Consider the following 14,306-nt stretch of genomic DNA (forward strand, 5'->3'; position numbering starts at 1 on the left):
TGGAGCCACTCCTACAAGAGATCCCCCTTTCACCGCTTCAGGTCGGCATAGTGGTGCCTGACCTGTTCACCAGTTCGGGGTATGCCAGTGGCACTGGTGAGGTCACGGACGAGACAGTCCCAGGCCTCTGCCTTATATTGGGAGCCCTGGTACTAGCCCTGCAGCAGTCTCTGAGCATGGTCTTTAACTAGGAGTCCTGCCATGACCTTGGACTCCTGGATGCACCAGTGCTGCACCTGGAAGCGCACATCTTCTCCCCTTACTGCCATAGTGCCTGCAAGGGGAAGCTACAACCAGTTATGAGATGTATTCCCGCCTCTTGGGTTTAAGTAGGGCCGATTTCCTGCACTTTTCCGTGACTGGCCAGTTTTGAAAAGGCTAAGCTATGGGCAAACCTGCTTACCTAGGGTTGGCACTGTTTAAAGGGGTATACCACTGGGCACATTGAGTTAACTAGTCTACACATTGCTTACACCTCCTAAGCTGGCCTGTGCAATGCTTAACGGTGCTTACATTAGACTTTGCATTATATTTCCTTTTGGGCATTGATTTCTTATTCATTGCATCTTATATATCTGCCAGGTATTCACGATTAATGTGTACGTACACTCTATGGGGTCCTTGTGTTTTATTGGGGACTTCAACACTCTATTAAAATTGCACCTCACTTCTGGGCTTACTGCTGTAGTCCAGTTCACATATTTATGTTATGTAGTGGCTTATGGAACATATAACTGTATACTGATTCCTTTCACAGGTTCAGTTTGGTTTTACTATAGTGAGGACTTGTTTACTGATACCTCATGCATTTGTACTTCTATGATGGCTTGGTGGTTAATTACTGTGACTGTAGTGTATGGGGTCCTGGGTTCAAGACCTGCATGGTTGTTGATTTTGTTGATGGCCAGAACAAGGGTTGTTAGATACAGAATGATTAAGGCACTTCTGAGCAGTTGTAAGCGTGTTTGCACGATGGTAAGCACTGCTAACCTGGCATTACATCTGCTTACAGAAAGTTAGCTTTAGAATTGCTTAGCCAGTGTAGGCATTGCTTACCACCACGCAAATGGGCTTTTGCCCATTAACTAGTGCTTAAATATGCTTAATACTGCTTATTTGTGCTTAAACCTGCTTACTAGTGCCTTATTCATTATGACACTGACACCTCACATGTGCATTTACTGCAGTACTCCAGTTCATAAAAATATGTTATTTAGTGGGTTATGCAACATAAATATTACTCATAATGTGCTTTGCCATAGAAAATGGAAGCTGCTGCAGTAGGATTGGAACCGGGAATGCCTACTCATAAGGTGAATACTCTGCCCACTACACTATTGCTATGCTGCTTTGCTTGCATATATCTTCCTTGTTATCCTCTTCAGCCATTTAAACTACATTAACCATAGCTAAGCTATGGGCACACCCGCGCACCTACGGTTAGCTTTAATTGGATTTAAAAAAATAAATAAAAGGGTTTCTTCATTTTATTTATATGTACTGTTGCTGTTGTACACATGGGGGACTGTTGGTGGGGATATGTGGACACCTATGAGCTGTCTCGCTAATTTCTTACCACTTTCTGCTGTTCTACATTGCAGGGGCATGTTTATTCTGAGGGCTCTGCTCTCAGACATGCCGCCTGCACTCTTACACGCTCCATGTAAGATTAGGAGCTCAGGCAGCGTGCCTCATTATTATGCATGGCGCGCTGCCATCCTGCTCCTAAACAGTCGCTTCCATGCAGGACTAAGCTAGTCCTGCATGGAAGATTAGTAAATCTGGGTTTTAGTGATTACAAAGAACATAGTCAGGAACTACATGGAGTGAAATCATATGGTAGTATAATATACCAGGAGAGACATGACAACAGAACTGTTAGCCATTGTTGTTCTTAGCACAGTAGCTATATATGACTGTTTGTGTCACTCTGAAATCTAGATACAGGCAGAGGGCACTGGAAATCTAAGGAGACAACTGCCTTAAAGGCCTCATCTGCCATTGCCAGCTCCAGCCTAGACATGGTCGGAGGCAAGATTTAGAAAACTGATTGGACTGAATACGTTTATATCTTAATATAATCTCAAGCTGATCTGAGACAGGCCTACAGATGAAGCGCCTGCAACCACAGTGTAACTGATGATATACCAGTCCTTGTGAAATATAGGTCTGTATAGTTATGCACATTAATGTACAGAATGATAATCACCAAGGCAACCAGAGAGACCTTTGTTTGATAGCTTAAGGCCAAATGATATCCCTGGCTACACCAGGTGTTACGACCATCAGTCTGTATGTAAACAGGGAGAACACAAGCCTGATTTATTTCATTCATGGGCTCACTGGTCAGATACTATATGAGTGAGAGGATGGCATAGTACCCACATGTTTCTTCCTGCATGGACTTGATCTCATACATCAGTACACCTAATGTGTACAACAGCACAAGATTTCATGCACTTCTACTATTTTTATCCAGACTCCATCCAAAAGGGTATGATTATAGCTGTGATGTATGAACTAAGTGTGGGTCATGCATGAATTTACTCATGACTCACATACAGGGGTGAGACTTTCTCCTGGAGCACATTTCTCAACTGTCCCTGATTGTGAAGAAATGTCAATGGTTTTGTCTCATTTTTTTTCCATTTTCTATTTGTAAAATCTTTGATTTTCTGGTAAATCACAAAGGATTACAGTCAGTCAATAATGCCAAACATCAGAGTTTCATACATACTAATGTTCAGAAAATGCATTGAAGCAAAATCTGTTGTTCTGTTAATGTTTTAAGTAAATTACAGCAATATTTTTAAAAAGTATCCCTAATTTTGGACATTTGTCCCCCAGAATTTTTGACTTTGCCCAGAAATCTTATGCAAAGAAGTTGGGAGGTACTGTATGAAATGAAACCAAGCATGTAGAAACAATTTCTTATTTCACTCATAACAAGTACCTTGTTATATATTACAGCCATTATATCACCTTTTCTTTTTTTAATTTTGTATATTTTTCCCCTTTCATTTTCTGTCTTGTTTTATCTCATGGTCTGGAACACTGTAACATAAATGTGTCCATTTCTCATTTTCTTGGTGTAAGAAAAAATGAGATTTATTTATTACCAAATGTTGACAGACTCTTACTTTTCTATAAATTATTTATATATTTGAATTATTCCTGAAAAAGTGCAATGGCACTTTTCTCCTCTTTGCTAACCCCTGAATACTTAAGATAATTGCATGAGATTATTATAGATCATTTTGTATCATTTTGTATGTAACATTTGTAGTACATTGTACGTGTGTGTGTGTGTGTGTGTGTGTGTGTGTGTGTGTGTGTGTGTGTGTGTGTGTGTGTGTGTGTGTGTGTATGTGTAAGCCCTCCTTTGTCTTTTACTAATAGAAAGTTTTTTTCAAAACTAGCCTTCCCATGAAAAACTGGTAGTGGAGGCACAATAAATATTTTCAAGAGTTATACAATTTCTTTCCTACTGTATCATGGATGACAGAAGACTTGTGCAGTATTAACCTCCTGGTTTAGTCATTCTTACTGACAATTTCATTAGTAGAATTGGGATAGCATAATCTGCAACATGAGATAATTAAGCAATAATTCATGTCTGTCTGTGGGTAATGTAAGATTTACCCATAGTTGGTGTATTTTGGTTATAAAGGTGAAACATAAATGATCAGACAAAGCCAAATGTGGGTCAGCTTGCATTATTGCATTAGTATGGCATACATTTCAAACTGTGTTGATGGGGTAATGCGCTAACCAGAAGCCATGGCTCACCCCTAAGGTATATGAGCTTCTGAAGGACAGAAACGTAGCGTATAGGAATAAGGACAAAGCAGCCCTAAGTGTAGCAAGAGGTAATCTGAGGAGGGGTATAAAGGAGGCTAAGAGGGAGTATGGCAGAAAGGTACAGAGCCACTTTGAAGACATGAAGGATGCAAGGAGACTATGGCAAGGCAAACAGGAGATCACTGACTACAAAATCAGGTCAGCACAGTGTGAGGACAGCATCAAAAATCCTGGACAGTTTGACAATCTTCTTTGGTAGATTTGAGGAAAGAAACAGCAGGTTGGCACTAAAGCTACCCACTGATGAGAAGGATGCAATACTCAGCCTCAGCACAGAGGAGGTAAGAACAGAGCTAAGGAGTGTGAACCCCAGGAAGGCTGCTGGCCCAGACAACATACTGGGCAAAGTATTAAAAGGCTGTGCTGATCAACTATGCACAGTGCTCAAGGAAATATTTAACACCACTTTTGCCATGGCAAAGGTACCATCATGCTACAAGGAAACTAACATCATCCCACTACCTAAGAAAACCACTCCCTCCAGCCCTAATGACTACAGACCAGTCACTCTGACATCCACTGTTATGAAATGTTTTGAACAGCTGATCAAAAAGCATCTTTCATCATTTCTACCTCATGATTTTGACCCTCTGCAGTTTGCATACAAAGCTAACCAAGCATTTAGAGGGCAAAGACAACTATGTGAGGATGCTGTTCATAGACTTCAACTCTGTATTTCATACTGTGGTACCAATGCAGCTGATAGAAAAACTGGCACATTTAGGAATCAGGAAACATCTCTGTAAATGGATACTGGACATCCTGATTGAGAGACCACAGAGGATATGTTCAGGCAAGAACACATCAAAGTGCATCACGATTAACACCGGGGTTCCACAGGGATGTGTTCTCAGCCCACTGTTATTCACCATCCTGACCCACGACTGCTATGCTAAGAGCAAGTCCAACTATATCATCAAGTTTGCTGATGACACCACAGTTGTGGGACTCATCACAAAGGAGAATGAAAGGGCGTACAGAGAGGAGATGGCATCTCTGATCAGTTGGTGCGAAGGGAACAACCTTGACCTGAATGTAAGCAAGACCAAAGAGATTATCATTGACTTCAAGAAAAGGAGAACAAACCAGCCAGTGCTCAGGATCAATGGAGAGAGTATGGAGAGGGTTAAGAGCATGAAATTCCCGGGTGTATGCATATCAGAGGATCTCTCATGGAAGCAGCAGCCAACTGGTCAAGAAAGTGCACCAGCGCCTCCACTTTTTTAAGAAGGCTGAAAAAAGCTAAGCTTCCTCCTCATATTCTCTCCACCTTCTATAGAGGTGCAATAGAGAACATCCTCACCTGCAACTTCACAGTGTGGTTTGGAAGCTGCACAGTTACAGAAAGGAAGGTGCTACAAAGATTGGCAAGGGTTGCAGAGAAGGTAACAGGTTCCAGTCTTCCATCGACACATCTTTATTCTGCAAGAAGCATCCAAAAGGCCACCAAAATAATACAGGACAACATACACCCTGCGCATGGACTGTTTAAGTATCTGGCATTGGGCAGGAGATATCACAGCATCCACTGCAGGACTACAAGATTCAGTAACAGTTTCTACCCTACAGTGATTAGACTTCTGAACTTGAGCACTAGTCCCAAGGGTCTGGACGCATAATAAGTCAATTTTTATTTATTTGTGCAATATATACTTACATATATTCAAAGTAAGTGCAATATTTATTCATTATATCCATAGTCATTATTATTTAACTTACTCAGTTATAATATTAGACAAATAACTTAAGCATTTCATTCTGTAGTATGTTTTATATTATTTTAAATAAGGTAGTTAATTTAACTCAGGGGAGGGTATTATTTTCGTATATGAGTGTTGGTAAACGTCTCTGCTCTTTCTTGCTTGTATTGGGAGTAGTATTGTATTTGTTAGTTATGTTTATTTCTCTACTTGTATGTGTTGTTGGACTTTCCTTTGTAATCTCAAGAATTGAGCTGATGCATAAATTTTTGTTTAGACTAGACATATGTAGCTCAAAATGACAATAAAGTTCACTTTGACTTTGACTTTAACATTACTTACAGCCAGGCATGAGTTTTTGCAATTATACAATGATTGCAATCATGATTAAACCATGCCATTTGTGGGTCAATCTTGTGAAATCCACACTCAGTCATGGGTTATTGTTAAAATATTAACTGACTTACATTTTTCTGTTTAGTAGCAATGAAAATATGGCAGCTGTAGCTTTTACTTCTTTCTTTTATTATTATTTATTATTATTTGATTATGTTTTTCTTTTGTAGTCAGATAATGGTCAATTTGCAGTGAGCACATATGGGCAAACAATAGTTGTTCATATCTTTAAACATAAAATACTTTCCAATGTGTAATGCAATATAATGAATTTAGGCTGTGGGTGCAGTGAAAAAATGGGGAAGAAATGAGATAACTAGTTTCAAATATTAACTCCAGTAAAACAACATGAATTGTAGCTGCAGAGTCTGATGAAATTCCTGATAAAATACATTCTTTATTTTCCATTAACAGTGTTACTTTATCAACAAATGGAGAGAAGGTGTGCTTGAATCCAGCATCCAAACGGGTGAAACGTGCCCTATCCAAGATGATAAAAAAAGTAAGTACAGTTATTATAGTATTGATAAAAATCATAAATCAAATCAATGCAGAATTTTTAATACCATAGACTATATTTATTTATTAAAACAATGAGTACAAATGAGTGACAAAAGAGTTATTGCAGAATGAGAACATATAGCCTACTGCTACTACCAGCACAATGGAACAGTTCAGTGTAGCAAGGATGTTTTGATCTGCATTCATTCACTTCTGCTTCTCTCAGTGCAAGCGCAAAATCTGTAACTTTGCCTGGTGCCACTTTTTTTCTGTTTTCCAGAATATCTCATCTAAAAATGTAAAATGAAAATGCCTGTTCATTCATTTATTTATTGAATTACTTGAAATAGGAATGTCCTCAGCCAAGTCACATTTTCAGAGGAGACTGGAGAAGAAAATGGGTCCCCTAAGACACTCTGAATTTACATTTATCAAAAAATGATTCATCAAATAATATTTGCTAAATTTTTACTGTAAGTAAAAGTTCTCTTAGTAAGGGATTACAGCAAATGAACAAAGTGAAAGCCCCCTTGGTTCCCCGGCAATATATAACCATGCACTTGATAATAAAGTTTTATAGCTTTTAATAATGACTAACTCAAATCATAATATAGCCATCCATCCAACCATCCATCCCAATCCATTATTCCATCCATCCATCCTTGCTGGAGAGTTTGTCTCAAAGATGGCCATCATTGTACTAATCTGAGCAGGATACAGAGATATCCTTATCATGAGTAACGGATTTCACTCATTCTCTGGGCTCCCAAGATATTTCCAGGAAAAATGACAAATATAATCTTCACAGCATGTACAGTGTCTACCCCAGGGCCAGCTTCCAATACACAATGCCTGGATATCTTCTGCAAGAAGCATCCATGGGGTACTTGCGAGGTATCTAAACCACCTTAAGTGACTCCTGCCAACCTAGATGACCGGTGCCTCATCTCTGAGATCCCTCTGCATTGCTGAGCTCCTCACTGCTGACATAGGGAGAGTTTGGTATGCCTACAAGGAAATGACATTCCCACTGTTTGTATCCATGACATCATCCTTTTGGTTATTAAGTAAAGCACATGGTCATAGGTGTGTATGGATACATAGAGCAAAATAATAAAAACAAAGAACTGTTTCCATCAAATCTCATGAAATTGTTTTTAATAAAATAAATTCTACACTTTCCACTCTCAGTGTTGCCCTGTCATCCTTACTGCACAGAGCAGTTCCCTCAAACTGATACCAGATGTGGGGTAGGTGTTCTAATTGGGGTTATTTCATGTTACTGATAGCTTTGTCATGTGATTCAGACCTCATTTCCCCACCACAGTCAGTACAATATCTACACTGCTACCCCAGCTGTGCCCATCAGCTGATCAGTCTGTTAGTCCTTTCTATCCTCACTCATGAACAAGACCACAAGAGACTCAAACTCCTCCAGCTGAGGTAGCTGTCCTGCTTGCACCTACAGAGAGAAATCCTTTTTCCGGGAAGGAACCATAGTCTCTGATTTAAGTGTTGATTTTCATCCCAGTAATTTTACATTTATAGGCAAACCATTTCAGTGCATACAACAGATCACTGTCACAGGAAAATAAACTTGTCTGAAAACACCAGCAATAATATAGCCTCTCACATCTCCAATGTGGATACTTTCAGGTCCTGGGTTGTGCCATAATATCCTGCCCATAAAGATTATAAACAGGAGTAGAGACAAGACACAACCTTGATGAACTCCTACATTCACCATGAATGCATCGGGTCTGTATCATATCATCGAACGGGTCTATATCAGTATATCGAATGCTGAAAACACCAAATGCAATTTAATCGAACTGAAATGTTTGAAATGTCAAAACAGCGAACTGATGGAACATTGATTTCTTTCCCAGGGAAAGACATCGGTGTTCCGTGGAAAAAAAAAATGTTTTTCAATACTTTAAACACTGACAGAAGTGGGGGGCTTTGCCCCCCCATCCCCCCTACTTAAATATACCAACTCCGAGACTGCACCACAGTGGAGGAAATAGCAAACTCCAATGACGGCCCACCGATTTCTTTCCCTGGGAAAGAAATCGATGTTCCACCAGTTCACTCTTCAGAGATTTTGAACACTTCAGTTCAATTAAATTAAATTTGGCATTTTCAGCATTCAATATCCTGATAGGAACCCCATCGAACATCCTATTCAGCGAATGCTTATTAGTTGAACACTAATAAGCGAAAACACTAAATGGTGAACATTTGTTTCAGCAAAACCTTTACCTGGGAAAACAACTAGTCAGCCATCATTGGGGATTTGCCCTCTTTCCCACTGTAGTGCAATCTTAAAGTTGGTATATTTATTTAGGGGCCTCCACTACTATGGGTTTTGTATGATGATATTTTTCTGTGGTTTGCTGGGTTGGCCAACTGGTTTTTAACCAAGTGAAACATTTCACTGAAATGAACGTTTGCTATTTAGTGCTTTCACTGATTAGTGTTCAACTAATAAACATTCGCTAAATAGGACGTACGATGATATGATATAGACCCGAATGCATCCATCTTAAGACTACATTTGCAGCTATAACTCTCACTCTGTAAATACATGACTGCCTGGCGTGCCGCTGTAACTACAGGGACCCATACTGTTACAACGCCTCTCAAAAGTATATTCAAGAGTATGCAGTCCTATGCTTTCTCCAGGTCCTCAAAACATATACAAAGTGTTCTGGCAGACTATCATTGCTATCTGTCCTGTAATGAAGAGCTGGTTGTCTTCTCCATGGCCAGGACAGAATCTCTATTGCTTTTCCTAAATCCGAGGCTCAACTATTGGATGACATCTCCTTTCCAGTACCCTGACATATTTTCCCAAGCCAGTTGAAGGTTGTAATTTTCTAAAACTGGAACAGACCTTACTACCCCACTTGTTGAAAATGGGACAAGAACCTCAGTTTTTTAAGTCATTTTGTCCCGTACTTGTCAACCAATAAACCTCCTCTTGATCAGAATTACAGTGTCAAAGGGCTATCATCCAGGCCGCCATGAGGATGGTTTGTGATCTCACTGAGATCATGGCAGTGAGACAGTTTTCCATTTTTACTGGCCTGACTCCACCCCTTGTGGTGAACTAAGAACTTGTGTCACTACAAGGACTGCATGTGCCCCTTAGTCCAAATATATATGTTTCACTACATGTGTTGAGAGGGCATGCTGTCACCATTTTAGGTGGTCAAGCCTACATTTACATGGCATCATCTCCCTACATCATGATAGACATCCACTCCTCAGCTTAGACTCTGTCATCAGAACAGCAGTACCAGTCAGGTGGATACCACCATTCATCCACCATAGGATGTGTTTGCCCATCCTTTCTGCCTATGATCACTTGGGCTGTAGTCTGGGCTTCATCACTCTACTCTACAGGTACAAGCTTACGAATACCTCAGTTTGCCAACTGAGAGATACTATCTCCACCTTCCACATAACACTGAAAAAGTTTCTTAACCTTGACAATCCAACAATTTCCAGTACTTTCAGCATTGGTGTCTGGATCTTATCCATTACTGAACCCTAGGTACTGTACGCCTATTTAATTGCTTCATTGAATAATTTACAGAAATAGAACCAGTCTAACCATTTGCTTCTTGCACTGCAATCACAAAGGAAAAATGTATTCAAGGGCCATCCATAGGATATATCTTGTCTTCCTAATAATATCCAGACCCAAGTTCAGTGTTCCTCCATCCATGTTCAGGAGTTCTATTAAGGTATATCTTCCCTTCATAATAACTTCCATAGTTAAGACTGGTGTTCCTCCATCCCTGCTGTGGACAGTCAGGACAATGTGTCATTCCCACCACAAGTCACCAGATGATTTGCCAAGACCTATTTGTGCTTATCAGAAAGTCATTCATCATGGCCTTGCCAAATCCTTACACTTGACTGTTAATGTCAATAACTGCTGCAGCTGATAACTTACTGGTCTGATTGTATCTCCCAGTCAAATCTAGAGACCACCCACCCTCATTTTGTATGAAAAGTCTCTTGCTTTAATATGACTGCTTGCCTCACCTTTGATGTTCAACAGGAGGCAGGGCTATGATCAGGATAAGCACTGACCATTTTTGGCCTCTTGTTGCCACTGGCTTAGCTACTGATGTACTCAAGAGAATGCATTTAGACTTCAAATTGTGAAACTCATCCAGTAAATGCAGAAACTTTTTCAGAGTAGGGAGCTGAACTCTTGATACACAGAAGAACTTTTTATGCATTTCAAAGGCAGTATTGCTACATGTTTGGGATTCCCTGATCTATCCTGACACTTCCCCAGCTACCTGACCTAATTCTCCACCAAGGGGTAATAAGGTGACAGCTCAGGACCCCTGATAGCTTAACATGCCCAGAACATAAAGCTCCAGAATTGATGACATGACTACAAAGGCAGTCTTTGACTTTGGCCAACTTTGTGTTTGGCATACTGTTTTCTATAGACAGGAAAATAATATGTTTAAGAAAGTAAAACATAAAAAAATAAAGCATTTGCATACAGCTATATTACCTATGATAAAAACAATAAGAACACAATGAAACCGGACAGCTTGAGTTTGTTGTAAATTGATACGTAGCTTTAAATGTATTAATGCCTAACAACATGGATCTGTGCACAATATGTTACACTTTCCTTCTAGAAGCAATCTAACTAAATATCTCATGGGAGTAGACTCTAATACACAATATTTGTCTTCTTTACAGAGTGTTGTCCACAATGATCAAATTGTTTCAGAGGTAGTCTGCTGACCACCTTCTGGTAGGAAAGTGTATGGTAGGATGATACAGTGACAGAAAGAAACAGAATTCTATTACTGAAGGACAGTCATACCAACAGCATTACCCCAGCTGAGCAAAAAATTAGTAGATTATATTATAAATGAAATGACAGACATAAAAATATGTGGTAGATTAAATAACCATAGTAGCTGCGAACGTTTACCTAAGTGATAGCGTATGAGTGAAACTGGCAAGCAGAAACAGGGCATTATTACATCAGTATATGGGGAATTGTATAGCTGCGGTGGTGGTGCTGCAGTAGCATTGTCGCCTCACAGTAAGACGTTGTCCTGTTCTATTCTCAGCTAAAGCGTCTTCTGTGTGGAGACATGCATGAATGGACGTACCTTTGTTGAAGGCTGTGCGTCAGGCCTGGCAAGTCGGTACGTAAAAATCTACTGCCAATCATTAGCGGGCCGGAGTTCAGCTGTGGCGACCCCTAACCGGGAAAAGCCGAAAGATACAACAACATATGGGGAATTGTATGCAAGCCTGAGATAGGTTTACAAGAGGCATCAAAAATCAGATTGTTTTCAGAGAAAGATGAATTGTGAGTTATGACTGCTACATAATATTTGAGCCCCTTTACAGCTCCAGGTAGCCCCATAGTGGCATATGCATTTTTATATTAAGTTTTGCTGACATCTCAAATGTAGTTTGAGAGAATAGAGTTCTGACTGGAGATGACAGATTGTTCCAACTTCCAAGGTTTCAGCACATCTACTGCAGACCGTATTTTATTTTATTGCACATTTATTTGTTTTCCAGGGTAGAGCACTGATCTCCATAGACCTTTTTCAACTTGTTCTGAGTCACACAGTTAAGTAATGGGGCTAAGGAATCAAACCTCGTACCACTGGACCACAAGAAACAAATTTTTTAATCCTCAAAGCCAACTGCCAAAACAATACTTGCAAGTGGATGGCTCAGTCTGAATTCTGCTGCACTAGAGTTTTTATGAAATAAGTGGGACAAAATGGGGCAAATGAATGTTTCACCATAAAGCTGAGTTACATGCAGCACATTCAGCTGACCACGGGGTATGGGGGATGTGTTTGATAATATGCCAGAGAAATAACATACCTATTATATCTAATATGTATATATGCATACACAAATACACACACCCACACACACACATATATATATATATATATATATATATATATATATATCATATGTATATGTATATATATATATATACAGAGACACACATGTACGTGTGTGCGTGTGTATACATATGTACACTCATCCAAATGTTTGAATTACAGATATGTATGTTACCTACACTCTGCTCACTCTATTTGAAGATCATCTTATATGCACACTGGGAAGGGAGGCAATCCACATATTATACTGTACAAATAATATATATTACATTTGTTGCAGTTTGAAATTTGCAGACTGTTGTATAAGGCAAATTTTTGTAAATCATCATAAAAGTATATATTAAATAAATTATAGTAGCATTTCTCTTGAATGAAAATGTGTAAGATACTTGCAGTACAAGATTCTTCCCCACAGACAACACTGTATATTGATTCCTCACCTTCTTTCTGTTTCAGTTAATTGATTATTACAGAAAATGCAACAGAAATGGTAACTGTGCACTTATGACTTTTTTTTCAGTTTCCAGAAGCGTGATTCTCATAGACAAAGATGAGGAACTTACAAACATCTTGAAATGGATATCTGTGAAGATTTATATTCACACTCGGGATGAACAGTTGTCACCAGATACATACCACAGATATAGAAGCATTAAGTTTACTTTTTAACAAAAACACTGTATCTATCCAGTGATGTATTGTAATGTAATATACCATATGTCAAAATCAGAAAACCAACATCTGTACTACTTGCCGCTTATAGCTTTATGGGATTGGTGGAAAACTTAACATTCATGCACACCGGTGAGATTTCAGAACACACCATCAAGTTTAAGACAAGGAGCCTCCTGTTAGTGGTACTGTGGGTGTTGACTGCCACCTATTGGCCAAGCTGAATACCAGCATGGCTTGTATGTAAGGTAAAATGAAAACTGAAATGTCAAAAAAAAGAATGTTAATAGATAAGAAATTTTAACAGACAAGTTAGTTACCTGGTGGCTAGATGAAGGGTCACTCTGAAAGGCTCCACTAGTACTAAATTAATATTTAAAGCATGCAAATTTTTAAGTGCTTCAATTATTACTTGTGGATATATTGATATCTCTCGGGTCACTGTGTGATATATTACTCTTTGCATATCTGCAGGTACCATATATTTAAATCACTAGCCACATCCATTCCCTGTCTCGTAGTCCTGTCACAGCACATTTATCTAATTAATTTTTTGTATCATGTACTATGCACCTTGCCACTATATCCTGCTTTTGTAAGATATAATGGTACAGTTTGCATTTGTTTATTTAAAATGTACAGGATTTAAAAAACATTTGTAAGAAGAAAAACATATTATCATCTTAAAAGGAGCTTGTATTGATATTATATATTTTTTCTTATGACTGGGGTAATGTTATACACACACATATATATATATATATATATATATATATATATATATATATATATACATTTATATATATGTGTGTATATATATATATATATATATATATCTATATATATATATCTATAAATATATATATATATATATATATATATATATATATATATGTGGATTCACCTCAGAAGCTCAAATTTACAAAATCTCGAACTGCAAATAACCGTAAGCAAAAGATCAAGTTTCGTAAACTCGAACTTCTGAAGCGAAACCAAAAAAAAAGACAAACTTTGCTTTTTGCAGGGGGGCTTTGCCCTGCACTTCATGTGGGGCTGTGCCCCCCACACACCCCCTACTTAAATATACCAACTCCAAGGTCGCGCTACAGTGGGGAAATGGGAAATCTCCCGTCTTGCGCTGTATGTGGAAGCGCAAAATGGGAGATTTCTCATTTCCTGTCAACACCGCAAAAAAAACCCAAAAAACATTACGTACACACAGACTGTACAAGAATCCTTGCCTCTGTGTGCACAC

At 38.9% G+C, this 14,306-nt stretch overlaps 1 protein-coding gene across 1 annotated transcript in view; it reads left to right on the top strand.

Moving 5' to 3' along the window:
* Positions 1-13,792, top strand: part of LOC122791690 (C-X-C motif chemokine 10-like) — a 53,386-nt gene extending 39,594 nt beyond the window's left edge. Inside the window, exons 3-4 of the mRNA XM_044059583.1 lie at positions 6,372-6,459; positions 12,900-13,792. Coding sequence (XP_043915518.1) covers positions 6,372-6,459; positions 12,900-12,914 — 103 coding nt within the window. The 3' untranslated portion in view covers positions 12,915-13,792. The remainder of the gene's footprint in view (positions 1-6,371; positions 6,460-12,899) is intronic.
* The last annotated feature ends 514 nt before the right edge of the window (positions 13,793-14,306 follow it).

This window comes from Protopterus annectens, chromosome 17.part0 (assembly GCF_019279795.1).
Source record: "Protopterus annectens isolate FY-2018-M chromosome 17.part0, PAN1.0, whole genome shotgun sequence".
Classification (NCBI taxonomy): domain Eukaryota; kingdom Metazoa; phylum Chordata; order Ceratodontiformes; family Protopteridae; genus Protopterus; species Protopterus annectens.